The 15,350-nt window shown below is 36.8% G+C and overlaps 1 protein-coding gene across 1 annotated transcript in view; it reads left to right on the top strand.

The window, feature by feature from the left end:
- Positions 1 to 15,350, top strand: part of LOC107601827 (membrane-bound O-acyltransferase domain-containing protein 2-like) — a 30,530-nt gene continuing 15,180 nt past the window's right edge. The window contains exon 1 of the mRNA XM_016294140.1: positions 1 to 585. Within this exon, the coding sequence (XP_016149626.1) occupies positions 502 to 585 (84 nt within the window). The 5' untranslated portion in view covers positions 1 to 501. The remainder of the gene's footprint in view (positions 586 to 15,350) is intronic.

Below are 15,350 nucleotides of genomic sequence, written 5' to 3'. Positions count from 1 at the left end.
GGAGCTAAACTCTGAAGGACACCGGCCCTCCAGGACCGAGTTTGGGCACCCCTGCTTTAATGCATAGTACTCAATAACAGCTTTTATAGGCTGTTTTTCTATTTTTATGACATTTCAGATAGCCACGAAATTACGGAGCAGAAGTCGTGAAACAAAAAACAAAAACGTCGGAACTGGTCGAAAGTTTCGCGGAGATGAGTCAGACTCCCCATCAAAGTAAAGTCTGGCACAGTTACCAACGTCTGGCCTTTCAACCAATCAGTTCGGCCGAACGCCAAGTTACGTAATTAATATTCATGAGCGAAGCCTTCACTGTAGTAGGATTTGTAAATCCGGTTGTTTGGCGAACTGTGGGGTGTTGTACTGCCGTTTTTTTACCAGCAGTGGACAGCAGCAAGCAGCAACAGTCTCTCCAGAGGTGGATGTATGTGGGATTGAATCCGGGCGAACTGGGCTGCCACAGTCATAGATAACAGCACAGAACTGATACAATAGCGAAACATGGCTACTGAGACGATATCAGCCTGCACCGGATCCGACTTACTGCAGCCAATAAGCGAGATAACCAACCTTCCGTTAGATCAGGTAACGTTACATTTCTGTTATTTGTATTTTGTGAAATGAGTACTGGAGGCACAAAACCCTCATCACAGCTTTCATTGGCATGCAGGTCCTTCTACAAATCCTTTACAGGCGGTGCACGAAACCATTTGGTAAGGACAATGAAAACGCTGGATTTTTAATGTTTCCTCCCGAAATTCATGACGTCTGGCTGAGCAAGCGCATATTTCCTTCGGGTGGAGTTGATTGTGTGATCGTGAAATGTGTCATTTGCGTGATGAAATGGATGGTGAACTGCTCGAGGATTTGCAAATGTGGACATTAGCGAATTTAATTCATATTCAACATAGATTAATGCAGGCATAGATCACATAATACAACGGAGAAAACAGTAGTCATTGTCAGGCACTTTTTGGAAACGTCACGATGTCGTGCTACCCCAGGGAGTCTTTTTTAAAGGTGTTTTTTTTGGTGATTATCATTTCTGTTTGCTCAGAGTTAACACGCATATATTGCACAGAATGTTTATATATGGGATGCTGCTCATAGCCTAGTGAGCTGTCTATGTAGACAGCATTTTGGGATGACAATGTCTAGATAGGCAGCTCACTAGTTTTGGAGACACAGCTATTGGCACTGTGTGTACCAGAGAGAATGGCAGCTTGGGTAATTGCCTTGTTTTGAGTCCATGTTCTCTCAAATATATGACAAACTAGAACAGCTTCAGTGAAATTGTATGGTCAATGATATGGTGTCATTTTCACCCAGGAAATACTGAAGCAATTTTAACAGGACACGTTGAGTGTTAGACTTTCTCTGCATTGATAAATATCATATTAATCCATTTCAGGTAAATTAAAGATTTATTATTATGATAAATATAATGATATTAGGCCCACATTGCAAGAATTTACACCTGAAATGGTAAGTCTATTATTATTGATTTGTAAATAACTACTGTATTGTATAGCTGTTTTAAGTGAGATGCCAAAGAAACCAAAAACCATGACCTAAGGTCAGGGACAGAGGCTTATGGAGTGTACATCATATTCTGAAGATAGATGCTGCTGGTTCTAATTACCTTTCTCTGTGAAATATTTGACAATGGTAATTGATAGAAGTTAATTAGAGCTTTTTGTTTAAAAGCATTTTAACCTTAACCTTTTACTCCGACCAAATGATTGACAAGATTTTATTGACGTTTGGACACAGGCCATAGTTTTATGCAATATCTAACTTTGTAAAAAATGTCTTTAACATATTGAAAGTGTTGATTGTGTGGATTGTTCAGACACTGATTTTGTGAAACCATGAAACAAACACCAAAATGGGCAAGAGTAGTTCATTATTACATTACATCGTTTGATTTCTGTATGTAAGCTTCTATATTGATTTAGTGCAGAGAGGAGTTTGGTAAAGACATTTGAAGAGATGGAGCCAACTGTGTATATGTTTTTATTGCAAACAAAAGGCAAACACTACCGTTCAAAAGTTTGGGGTCGGTGGGATTTTTTAAAAATGTTTTTGAAAGATGTCTCTTATGCTCACCAAGGCTGCATTTGTTTGATTAATACAGTAAAACAATAATATTGTGAAATATTACTACAGTTTAAAATAACTGTTTAATAATTTAATAGTTTAATAATTAGTTTTCTGTTTTAATATATTTTATATATTTCTGTGATTTGCAAAGCTGAAATTTTGCAGCCAATACTAACATGATCCTTCAGAAATCATTCTAATATTCTGATTTGATGCTCAAGAAATATTTCTTATTATCATCAATGTTGAAAACATCATTTGTTTTTCAGGATTCTTTGATGATTAGAAAATTCAGAAAAAAGCTTTTGAAATAGAAACTTTTTTGTAACATTTCAAATATATTTTCGTCACTTTTGATCAATTTATTTTGATCAATTCAATTAAATGTTGCTGAATAAAAGTCTTAATTTCTTAAAGAATCTTTTGAATGGTAGTGCATGTTCTGTATACAGACACTTTAGATAAAGGTTTCATAGAAAAGTTAACTCCTCTAAGCTGTCCTGTTGATGGAGAGTAACTCTAAAGTGAGAACAGACTGTAATGTGAGCAGTACTCGGCTAGCATTGCTCTGCCTCTGCCAGACATTGTACTCATGTAACACTTGGGCCTAAAAGAGAGAGTCACTAATGCATTTTGTCTCTTGTGCAGTTTGTGGTTGGTTTGGATCAGACGGTTTCCCTCGTTCCTACAACAGGATGACTTGTTCTGTTTTGTACACATTACAGCTGCATTCATCAAATTACAGTGCATTTCATCAGTGTTGTTGTGAGGTCACAGCAGGTCAGCAGCTTCAGGGCTTTTAATATTCACATCAAGAACATGCCATTTCACAACTGTGGATGGTTGCGTCAAAAGGTCAAAGCCTAAAGCAAAAATCTCTTTGGTAAAATGTTGTGATCTTTGGCTTCAGAACTGATGTCTTTATGTATTATTATTGTTATTATTAACTCAACACTGACATATTCATAGAAATAGTATGCAGAAATCTGGACTTTTAATATGAAGTGTTGTTTTGTTTTGTTGGTATCGGTCAAAATGTCCATACTGGTTTTCAGTTATCAGTTCAATTAGGCTATAGCATTAGATTGTAATTTTTTTTATTTATTATTTTTTTTTACCAAAATAATATAGAATATTATATACAGCATTTGCCATTTATTGATTATCAGCCATAACATCAAAATAATTATAGGCATCGGCCAAAATTTCCATATCGGTGCATCCCTGGTGCATTTACTGTAGTGATCAGTTCAATTATAGCATTTCAAACTATTGATTTTATTTTTAGTGTAATTTTATTTTTTTAACCAAAGTAATATAGAATTTTGTATACAGTATCTACCATTTATTGATTATCTGCCGACATCAAAATAATTATTGGTATTGGCCAAAATTTTCATAGATTTTCAACATAGATGCTGAGACCTTTAGGGTGCTTTCACACCTGGCCTGTTGTTTCGGAACCTGGCGCGTTTCCCCCCCCCCCTTAGCTCGGTTCGTTTGGGCATATGTGAACACGGCAATCGCGCCCGGGATCAACGCAAAAACATTTGGTTCAGGCGATCTCGGCTCGATTGAAAACTAACTCTGGAGCGGTTCGGTTGTAGTGAGAAAGCAATCCGATCTAACGGACCAACGAACCAGGCTATATCACAATGTATAATGGGTAATTACGTAAGTTCCGTGAAAAGCATTAGATTTGTTGTTTTGCTAATACTTCAAAATGAACCTGTGAATGTCTGTAGGTGAAGCACGTCTTCACCATTCAAAATCAAAGCGCACCTTTTCATTTTATAATGCCGTCTTATTGCTCCTCTTCCTAGTATGTGTATTTTAAAAATGTTTTCCCGATGAATCCTGGACTCCTGCTCAAAATGAAATGAAGGACAGCTACAATAAAAAAACAGCCTGCGAAGCTGTTTGTCGTTCCATCCTGACGTATGACAGCCGTGACGGCTAAGTGGAATCCCAAAAAATAAACCGTGGAACTTTGATCAATGAGACAACAGTTTACTCGCGCGTGACTTGTATTAACAAATTTGGTCCATTCAGAAACTCTGCAGTGTGAAAGCGAACTGCACCAAGAATAAAAAGCCACATTGTAATAATTTTAATCCCTGTTTCGGAGCAAAGCAATCGATCTACAGGTGTGAAAACACCCTTAGTGAATCAAGAAGTGACATTTTATGCTGTGCTTAACCATTTGACCGTGAGAGGCTGAATGAACGGGTGAAGTGGAAGGCTGTATTCTTATCTAACAATGCCACAATACCTAACTTTTGCTTAACAAAGACCTCTATGTCTCAATGCAAATAACACCCGTGTGTATTGCATGGGCCTCCAAATTCATTAGTCAGCTTTTGTGTACCTGATCTGTGGAGCATTGGCCTGTATGATTGAGTTCAAGGCTTATGCTAATAAATAAAAAAAAGTGCTGACCTCAGAGCATTTGCTCACTACACGTGTGATGTGTGGCTATATAGCAACTAACAACTTAAGTAAAACTTGTAGTTTTGAGTTGAATGTGATTTTTAATGTCTTGAGCCCTAATCTTGGTCTCCCACAGGAGGAGGAAGCCTCAGTGCTCTTGCTAATTGCTCAAGGACAGAACATTATTCCCATGGGCATCCTGGATGGAAACAATGGAGTCCAATAATTGATTTAAATCTGTGAGTTGAATTAGAGGTGAAATTGAATGTTATTTACATGTTGATGAAACAATAATTCACACTCTAAAAATAAAGTCATTCTGGATGTTTAGTCTATTCAGTAAGTCATATGTTTCTTTGGATCCTAAGTTGGCATGATGCTCACTTGATTTGGAAACTGCTTGATCCTTTTTCTTCATTGAATGATGTGGAGCAGTGCGCTCTCGGAGTCTCTCACAAGAAGGTACAGATTAATTTAGCACGTCTCCAGGGGATAAGAATCCGAGTGTGGAAGTGTTTTAGAGACTGCACCTGCGGTTTGCTCTGTTACTCAGCATTTTCACTCATGTGCTGGAGAAAAATAAATCCTTAAGTAGTGCTATTTTGTGGAATACATAACAAACAAGGCCTATCCAAGAATTATGTGTGCAGCCAAAGTTTGGCCTAAAAGTCTTTTAACAGAGAGAGATTAAAAAACTTCAAATACCTTTAAATCTAAATACAGACATGTCCAGAGAGTGTTCTAAAGGTCTAAAGGTTTATTCTAGGTCTTTTTTTAGGCATGTAAAAAGCTACACATTTTAAAAATCAGGCATTTACATGTTATTCATTCTTGTGTTCGTAAACAGCTAGACGGAGCACAGCAGAATGGAACACGTGTTTTCAAAAGTGGAATAATCATTTTTAATTAACAATATATCTGTTATGAGTCACTATTACAATTATTTTTATTTTCTTTTATTAAATTATCCATATCAGTTGATATTATTGGCTATTTAAATTTTTGTATAGAGATTATCTTTTCCATTATTTAATAATGCTCATTTGAAGTTATTTTCAATAACATTTATTATTGTTCATTTTAATTATTTTTTTAAACAAAATTATTTATTTATCGCTTATTAGCATAACATCAAAATACTTTAATATTGTGCAATGTGCATCTCTAATGCATAAAGACCCAGAAAAGGACCTCACTAATCAAGTCATTTGTTAGATCACTACTCAGCCATTGTGACCCACTCCTAATTGTTTTATCTTTTAGTCCTTTAATGTTTAAAGGGGTCATATGATGCGATTTAAAATTTTTCCTTTCTCTTTGGAGTGTTACAAGATCTTGGTCCATAGAAGAAGATCTGTAAAGTTGCAAAGACTGAAGTCTCAAATCCAAAAAGATATTGTTTATAAAAGTTAAGAATCAAGTGAAAAAGTGATGTGACATGTGGCCAAGTATGGTGACCCATACTCGGAATTAGTGCTCTGCATTTATCCCATCCAAAGTGCACACACACAGCAGTGAACACACACACACACACACCGTGAACACACACCCGGAGCAGTGGGCAGCCATTTTTTTTGCTGCGGCACCCGGGGAGCAGTTGGGGGTTCGATTCCTTGCTCAAGGGCAGCTCAGTCGTGGTATTAAAGGTGGGAGAGAGCGCTGTACATTCACTCCCCCCACCTACAATCTCTGCCGGTACGAGACTCGAACCCGTAACCTTTGGGTTACGAGTCCGACTCTCTAACCATTAGGCCACGTCTACGTCACGATGTGGGACGATTTGCATAACGCCGCCCAAATGTTCACGCAAAGAAAGAAGGCGTAAGTAACTTTTATTCTCACTGTTGCCGCCGCCATGTCGTGGAGATGCTGTGTGTTTTGTTGTGAAAGTGAAGCTACTTTGTTTGGCCTTCCAAAAGAGGACACAACTAGAAATCAGTGGTTAAGTTGTATTTACAACACTGTTCCAGAACAGTTCAACCCAAATATTCAGATGTGTGCAGTGCATTTTACGGAGGACGAAGACTGTTTCCTGAACCAGTAGCCTACATTGCGTCTGTGCACAAAGGCTGTTTCTATAAAGTGGGGCAATTCCAACTTTGCAAGGCCAGTCTGACGCTTCTGACTCACAGACTGTAAGTACGTTTACATATTTAAAGAATTTGCCACTGATGATTCAAACGTGAGTTTTGAGCAGTGTAGAGTAGCGTTTGTTGTTTGTCGTTTCTCTGATCACAAATGCAGACATGGTTTTATGTTTACACGGCGCGACGCAACGCGTAAAAAGACAGTATAAGTCATTATAATCAGTAATTATGTCCCCACTGGATGCAACAAATGCCTCGTTTGTAATGGGTTTTATTGGTTTTGTCTCTTCGTGCCGGGACACGGCATCACAGTATGGTAAGGGACGTAACATTTCCGTCACACGCTTGGGCATTCAGCCAATCACAACGCACTGGATAGCTGGCCAATCAGAGCACACCTTGCTTTTCAGACCGATGAGCTTTGTAAAAATCTACGCATTTCAGAAAGGCGGGGCATAGAGGAGCAACAATAATGTACAGTATGTGGAAAATAATGTGTTTTTGAACCTTAAAGCCCAAAACACATTTCATTACACCAAATACACAAAATGTGTTGCCAAAATGGAAAAGCAACGTCATTTAACCCCTTTAAACTTTTCGCAAATGCTAAAAATTATTACAATTTATCTTGAACTTAGAAGTACTGAAGTATTTTTTTAAATGTTGTTTCATTAAATTTCTTTCTCTGAAAGTTTTTGTGGCCAATCCTGTGGCACGAAGAGCTCTGCAGAATCCATCAGAATGTAATAATAAGATCATTATCTCTGATCTATAACTGATGCTAAGTGCAAGCAAGGATAACTGATATCCATTCCAATCCAACGCCAGTCCATTTCTAAGATAAATTAACCAATTTTTGCCTTTGCATACCAAAGACAAAAGCTCATTCAATCTTAATCTCCATGATGCGTTGCTTTGGAAGCTCTTATTGGAGTGGTCCATCTCCTCCAGATTTCACTGTAGTGTCAAGGGCTTAGTGTTATGTAATGGTTATCCTTACCTGCTCAGTTGACAGGAGCATGAGTGCACCATGTGCATTAGTAGCACCCATAAATAATTGAGTATCTAATGCACTGTTTGATGGGAGCACTTAGTGCTCAAGAGCGATTTAATCATCGGCTAACTGCTTGTCATGTAATTCCAATGCCATAGCCAAGGTCAGGCATTTGGTTAGGGAGATTAATGGGTTAAGTGTTGTAAAGCTTACCCTACCACAAATGGTTCTCGCTTAAATGTTATGATGAACCCTCAAGGCTATGGAGCAGGATTACTAAAAGTTTTGATTTCAGATGTTTGCTCTTTTGAAAGCACAAAGAAAAATGCAGGTGCTCTGTTGTTATATTTGGAGGTAATAATGTTGAATCTCTTGCATAAGCACATTTTGAGTCAACAGTTAGCTGAGTAATCAAAACTATTAGTCAACTGATATATGGCCAAGGCTGTTATTATCGACCGATATTTGGCATTTTTTAATTGTTGCCATTGGCCCATAAGTTTTTATTTTTGGCAAATAAGTGCCAGAAGTGTGACTTTTTTTTTTATTTTGACAGCACTGAAAACCCCGTGCCTGAGCACACCAAGAGCTCCCATTCTCTTCATTAGTTTACTTCCTTTTTTTTTTTTTGTGTGTAACAGAACATGTATTAATGCACGTGAAATTAGCATTACTTGGTCTTTTTTTTTTTTTAGAAAAAAATGATTGACTTATCAGGATACTGCGTGCACTGTTGGTTAGAAAGTTTACCTTATTTACGTTTTTCCTCAATTCCTTATAGAAAAATATTATAATAGGATTACAGAATCAAGCAAGAAGTTGCCAAGTATATACCGGTTTATTTTACATATTTATTTTTGTAGTTGTATAGTTATAAAATAGTTTTTTTTATTGATTCATTTTAAATGATTTATTTCTAATTATTATAGTAAATATTATATAAAATAGATATAAATTGATTTCAGCAATTGTTATGCATGCATTATTTACTAACTTTAAATTAAATAGTGCTCTATCAGGTAATCTTATATTAGCTCACTTTATCATCATCGGCCATCCAAAAATCCATATCGGACGACCTCTAGTTAAAACATTCAAGATATTTTTAGAAACCAATAATAAACCAATTAATAATTTAAGGGCATTTTTGTTCACTTTTGTAAATTAAAAAAAAAATTGTTTATGTTTGCTTCAAAATCTGGGTCTGGAAGTTAAACCAGATGAATGTGATCTACAGTACTAAGAGGGAAAATATTCCTGCTCTATATCACATTATAGCCCATGCAGAATAAAACTGTAATTGGGTTTCAGTTGCATATCACTGCAAGAGATATGAAAAAGGTTCTCGGAGTGGAAAGCAAATCAATCAGGCCAAACGTGTGGTCAGTGACAGCTGAAAAGACTGATGAATGCATTGGGCAGCTTTCATTCTGCACCTCAGTGTCCTCTTTTATTTTTAGGAGGACCGTGTCCTAGCAACAGGCTTCTTAAGGATTGCCACAAAAAGCAGACACACTTAAAGCCGAAGTGTGTCATCTTTGCACCTCTAGCGATACCAAATGGAACTGCAAAAATAGTGATTGTTCTTAAACGTGTTTCCCAAATATTTTCTCTGTCTGTATTGTAATTGGTCGGCCAATCAGATTGTTCCAACTAAACTAAGACATAAATGGCCTTAATTGAAGAAATAATTCTTCATTATTGTAATCAGCATTGCTTTCTGCATTTGTTTTTGTCATCATACAGCCCATTTAACATAGAGCACCATAAATATGTCATGGTGTGCAAAGCTGAATGTAGCAGTTTTTACTGAACCATGTGAAATTAGAAGGTTTTGAAATGTCTTACTGTTCAATGTATGTGTTGTTGTTTCAGTATACAACCCACAAATGATATGTTCACTTGTAATAGGTGCAGGAATTTTATTTTATTTGCTCTTAATTCTATTTTAGGGAAATTAATTTTAAATGCGTTTTTTGAATTGTCAGAGAAGCAGTTACTGTCATCCCGTGAACTGCCGTGAAATTGTGACAATATTACAAGCCCACAGTCAGACACCAACTGTCCTGTTTTTCTAAACTCTAATTTTACAAGGCAGAGCAGGGAGGAATATTTAGGCCTGGTTTTGCCATCCTGTGCTTCTTTATTATAAACCCACTGACATTTTATGGATTCGTTGTATAACACATTGTGCACAGTAATTTTACACCACATTTGCTGCTTTGTTTTGCTGACAGATATTGTTTGATTTTGTGTAACAGTGCAACAGTATTTGTGAGTCTGCATGAAATTAATATTGACCCTAGTTACTTCATCAGTACATCCCTCTGGATTTGTTGTCATTCATCTGTGCACATTTTTTTCCAAGTATTTCTCTCTTGTAAAATAATAACTACAAAACTATTCCTGATGATATCACCAAGTACTTTTGACATCCCCTTTTCTTTTATTCATTCCCAATTTCATTTATTCTGACAATTGGCACATTTAGCATCTCAGCAGCGACATTCACCACCTGATGAAGTGTAGAGGCCTTTCGCTTTCCCTGCGTCAGCTGACTTTGATGAATCTCCAGGATATTTCTAGCCAAGCCCAAGCACGGTCCTCTGCCTCTGAGTCACGTGTGTGGAAAGAAATCAGATTTATCTGCTGCTTATCAGAATCTGTGGGTTAGGCAAATTCTTGGATGTAGTTTATCTCCAGTGGGGTGCAGCCAGCTTTAGCCTGTGCTCTGAGGTGATGAGGACCTCTGCTCAGGTTCCTCTGCACTGACACTGGAGACCATGGCACCAGGTAACCTGGACATAAAGGAGACTAGGAATGTAATAATGAGACGCATCAACAGGATCATTAATTAAAGACGATAGTGAGAGAGAGAGAGAAGTCCAATTTTTCTGGTTGGCTTGCCTCATGGGAACAGCAGCACTTCAGCATGAAGCAGTACAGATGTAAAATAATAACTACAAAACTATTCCTGATGATATCACCAAGTACTTTTGACATCCCCTTTTCTTTTATTCATTCCCAATTTCATTTATTCTGACAATTGGCACATTTAGCATCTCAGCAGCGACATTCACCACCTGATGAAGTGTAGAGGCCTTTCGCTTTCCCTGCGTCAGCTGACTTTGATGAATCTCCAGGATATTTCTAGCCAAGCCCAAGCACGGTCCTCTGCCTCTGAGTCACGTGTGTGGAAAGAAATCAGATTTATCTGCTGCTTATCAGAATCTGTGGGTTAGGCAAATTCTTGGATGTAGTTTATCTCCAGTGGGGTGCAGCCAGCTTTAGCCTGTGCTCTGAGGTGATGAGGACCTCTGCTCAGGTTCCTCTGCACTGACACTGGAGACCATGGCACCAGGTAACCTGGACATAAAGGAGACTAGGAATGTAATAATGAGACGCATCAACAGGATCATTTTAAAGACGATAGTGAGAGAGAGAGAGAGAAGTCCAATTTTTCTGGTTGGCTTGCCTCATGGGAACAGCAGCACTTCAGCATGAAGCAGTACAGATGTGCTGAGTTAATGATGAAGGTGAGCAGGTTCAAGGCTGTTATTTGAGTTCCTCATGTCACTTGGATATTGGATATATGCTTTAACCATCTGCCATATTTGACCATAATTTCAAGCCAAGAGCAACAATATGTATGTATTACAAGAGGTCAAATAAGAATGATTCTTCACTAGAGATTCACAGTATGTAGGCTATGGGACAGTAGTTTTATTCTTTTTATCTGTATTTGGATTTCATTCTTTTTTTTTCTTTAGCAGATCTCAAAATTAATGATTTATGTCATACTTTATAGTGTTGTCATACCTCAATTCACCTAAGCATCAAAATATTGACTTGACTGACAAAAATATTTATTTTAGCTTGTTTAATTTTATTTTTATTTTTGGCCAAAATAATAATTTAATTTGATTAGTTTTTTTGTGTTTTTGTTTTATAAATATTACATTTTAAAAAGTTACAAAAATAGATTTTTTTATAAAGCACAAAGGTTTTCAGCAATTTATTTTTGCTATCATATTTACCCTATTTGATTCTCAATACAGTGCTTAAAATGGCCATTTAATAATTTATAGAATAAGAGAAATGAGTCCATTTCTTCTTCTTATGAGAAATCACAAAGGAGTTTCCATAAATGCTCTGATGTTCTAGCACAGAAAACTGCTCCTTAGCCTTTTTGATTGAATTAAATCACCCCAATTTGCCAGTTTAATAGTTTCACTAAAAGTCATTTTATCAAGACCTTTTAGCAAAATGATAAAGCAGTAATTACACAGAAATGGGCTCATGTTGAGTAGGTTTTGTAAAGCGAAATCATGTGTCAAAAAGTCAAAAGTTTAGAAGCATCTGCTTCAGATGGGTGCTGTCAAGTTCAGTAACTTGGCCTGCTTTTCCAGGGTTTTTTTTTTAGCCTCTTTCATTTACAACTGGCTGTTAAGGCAGAGTATGTGAATGAGTCTTTTTAATGTTCTTCTATAAAAATGTTTGCTCGAGCTCCTCTCCTCTCTCCTCGACTGCCCTTAACATCGAGCTCTTACGAGAGCATGCTTTATAATCTGTATTGAGATATTGAGTTGGTGTCATCTTTCATGGCACCTTTTCTCTGAACCTCTGATAGTCTGAATCTAAGCAGGATGTGCCCTCTGTGTACTCGGCACTTGAATCAGAACACAATGATAGTGGAATGAAACTCATGGGAGCCTCTTGCAATCTGCCACTGTAAAGTGGAATGAAGTTGAGCTTTCTGTTGAAGACATTTATAATCTTTTATGAATTATTAGTATGATTTGTCTTATCACAATGCAGCTAAAATGCTTTTGTGTGACTTGTGGCTTTGTGGTAAAATGTTTTGGCGCTGTGGCTAGGCTACAGCTCAAAACTCTTATGTTGCAGGGTTGAGCCAGCATGAAGGTGCTGGTGTCAAATATTTATAATTTATGTATTTATGGAAGATTTTGACTGTTTAGTTGTGCGATTTCCTATAACTAACTAACTGATTTATTTAGTGTGTGTGCACATGCATTGCTGCAAGTGTGACAGATGGACCGAGACAATTGAGTGAGAAAGCAACAGGAAGTCTGCAGTGACAGAAGCTGGCAAACAAAGCTCTGTCAAAACTGGTTGATAATCCTTCATTTGTCAAGGGTTATTTATGTTGTGTCTGAGACATAATGTGAGCCTTCATAATTACTTGTAACTAAATTTTTATCAGCATCTCTGTCTCAGCACCAAACAGCATGCTTGCCGTTCATGGGCTGTGGTTCATAATGGATAGTTCTTTGCTGTCAGTGGGGTTAAGTGTTTCAAGACTTGAAAGTAGTAAACCTAATTCAAAGGGACTTGTTTTTTTGTAACATCCAAGCTCAGGTAATTTCAAAGACACGTGGCCCTCTTATAAAATTACTGTGCTGTCATTTAGCATGATTTTATATTGATTACTTGGCGCTTGATATGTCTTTTGATGTGTTTACAATTACAGCATTGCTAGTGCTGCATACAAGTTACAGCATGCAGACCATGCTGGACTGCTTGACAGATGTATTGGATGTCACAAAACAAATGGTGTCTTTGTTGTGGTGGATTTATTTTTGTGGACTCGTTATTAAGTGCTATTCTACAGGCGTTGAATGCAGATGTGGTTGCAGGACAGAAATACAGTTTATTGTAGCATCCTTATGTAGTGTGTGAATTCTGTCTTGTTTGAATTACTTGGCACAGTTAGCAAGACTGTAACTATATATTCAGGATTAGGGTAAGTAAATGGTTGGCACATGCCCTTGAATGTATGTGGAGTGGAGATACACAATATCATTTTTGTTTTCTGCAGATGTTGTAGTTTTTTTTTTTTTCAGTCAGTATTGGATATTTAATTGTACATGCTAATTTCATATATATTTACATTTTAAGTAATCTAAAAGGTAAACATAGGTAGTCTTTGGTATCAGTTATTAATATTTTTAATAAAACTGTTAATTAAAATTTTTAGCAAATTTTAAAATGGTTATCCATGTGTCTACTGTATATATTGTGATCCGAAATTCATTTGCAGAATTTAAAATGATTGATTTCAGTTGTTGTTTTTTAGATATTTTATTTTATAATACAATTATTATAATATTTTGAATATAAATTTAAAGGCCATTGTCTGTTTCAGTACATGAAACTTTTCTTCTATTTTCTCTTTGTGCCACACATGCTGAAAAAGTAGCTGTTCTGCAGACTTGATGAAAGTTATTTGTGTAGAGCGTAGGAATAAAGCTTTTTACTAGGGCTGCACGATAAATCGCATGCGATATTTAACGCGCATCTTATCAGTAAAGCCGGTTCTGTAATCAGCGGTAAATCTCCATCACCTGTGGGCTTTCACATGGAGCAGCATTAACTACACAGAGCCGCTCAATGTGAAAGCCCGCAGGTGATGGAGATTTACCACTGATTACAGAACCGGCTTTCTGACAAGATGCACGTTCAATATCGCATGCGATTTATCGTGCAGCCCCACTTTTTACAGATGTTAGACTCTTTTGAATGTGGTTGAAGATCTATATCTGTCTTCAGATGACTTGCAGCAGAAATTTTACAGCTGTGTGCAGTCAAGAAACAACTCTCAGACTCATGCTGTGGATGTCTTTGGCTTTCACGAGAAGCATGTCAGTGTGAAACTCAAGGCATTGCCTTTTAAGCAGGTCACAAGGCTTGCAGGGTCCTGAAATACTGCAGGAACCTCACTGAATCCTGCCAACCTTCTGACGTTCTCCTGGAACAGTGTGAAATCGTTGTTCTCTGACCCTGTTAGTCATTGTTTGTTTTGATTTTGACTGCTTATTATTTCTTCTAAATTCCATTGTCTTTACATAATAATCTTCACACCTGGGTCAAGTGACATGCTTCCAGTGTCAAATACTGCAGCTTTTCTAGACGCACTGAATTCACAGAATATCAGAATATATTTTGTTAAATGTACAGCTATGTGGTCTCAAACCCAAAGAGATATTCTTTATAAAAGTGAACGCTATGTATGTGGAGTGGAGATACACAATATCATTTTTGTTTTCTGCAGATGTTGTAGTTTTTTTTTTTTTCAGTCAGTATTGGATATTTAATTGTACATGCTAATTTCATATATATTTACATTTTAAGTAATCTAAAAGGTAAACATAGGTAGTCTTTGGTATCAGTTATTAATATTTTTAATAAAACTGTTAATTAAAATTTTTAGCAAATTTTAAAATGGTTATCCATGTGTCTACTGTATATATTGTGATCCGAAATTCATTTGCAGAATTTAAAATGATTGATTTCAGTTGTTGTTTTTTAGATATTTTATTTTATAATACAATTATTATAATATTTTGAATATAAATTTAAAGGCCATTGTCTGTTTCAGTACATGAAACTTTTCTTCTATTTTCTCTTTGTGCCACACATGCTGAAAAAGTAGCTGTTCTGCAGACTTGATGAAAGTTATTTGTGTAGAGCGTAGGAATAAAGCTTTTTACTAGGGCTGCACGATAAATCGCATGCGATATTTAACGCGCATCTTATCAGTAAAGCCGGTTCTGTAATCAGCGGTAAATCTCCATCACCTGTGGGCTTTCACATGGAGCAGCATTAACTACACAGAGCCGCTCAATGTGAAAGCCCGCAGGTGATGGAGATTTACCACTGATTACAGAACCGGCTTTCTGACAAGATGCACGTTCAATATCGCATGCGATTTATCG

Source organism: Sinocyclocheilus grahami, unplaced genomic scaffold (assembly GCF_001515645.1).
Source record: "Sinocyclocheilus grahami isolate Dianchi unplaced genomic scaffold, SAMN03320097.WGS_v1.1 scaffold15.1, whole genome shotgun sequence".
NCBI classification, from domain to species: domain Eukaryota; kingdom Metazoa; phylum Chordata; class Actinopteri; order Cypriniformes; family Cyprinidae; genus Sinocyclocheilus; species Sinocyclocheilus grahami.
The sequence above is the reverse complement of the archived record's forward strand: the minus strand, read 5'-3'. Positions and strand labels throughout refer to the sequence as shown.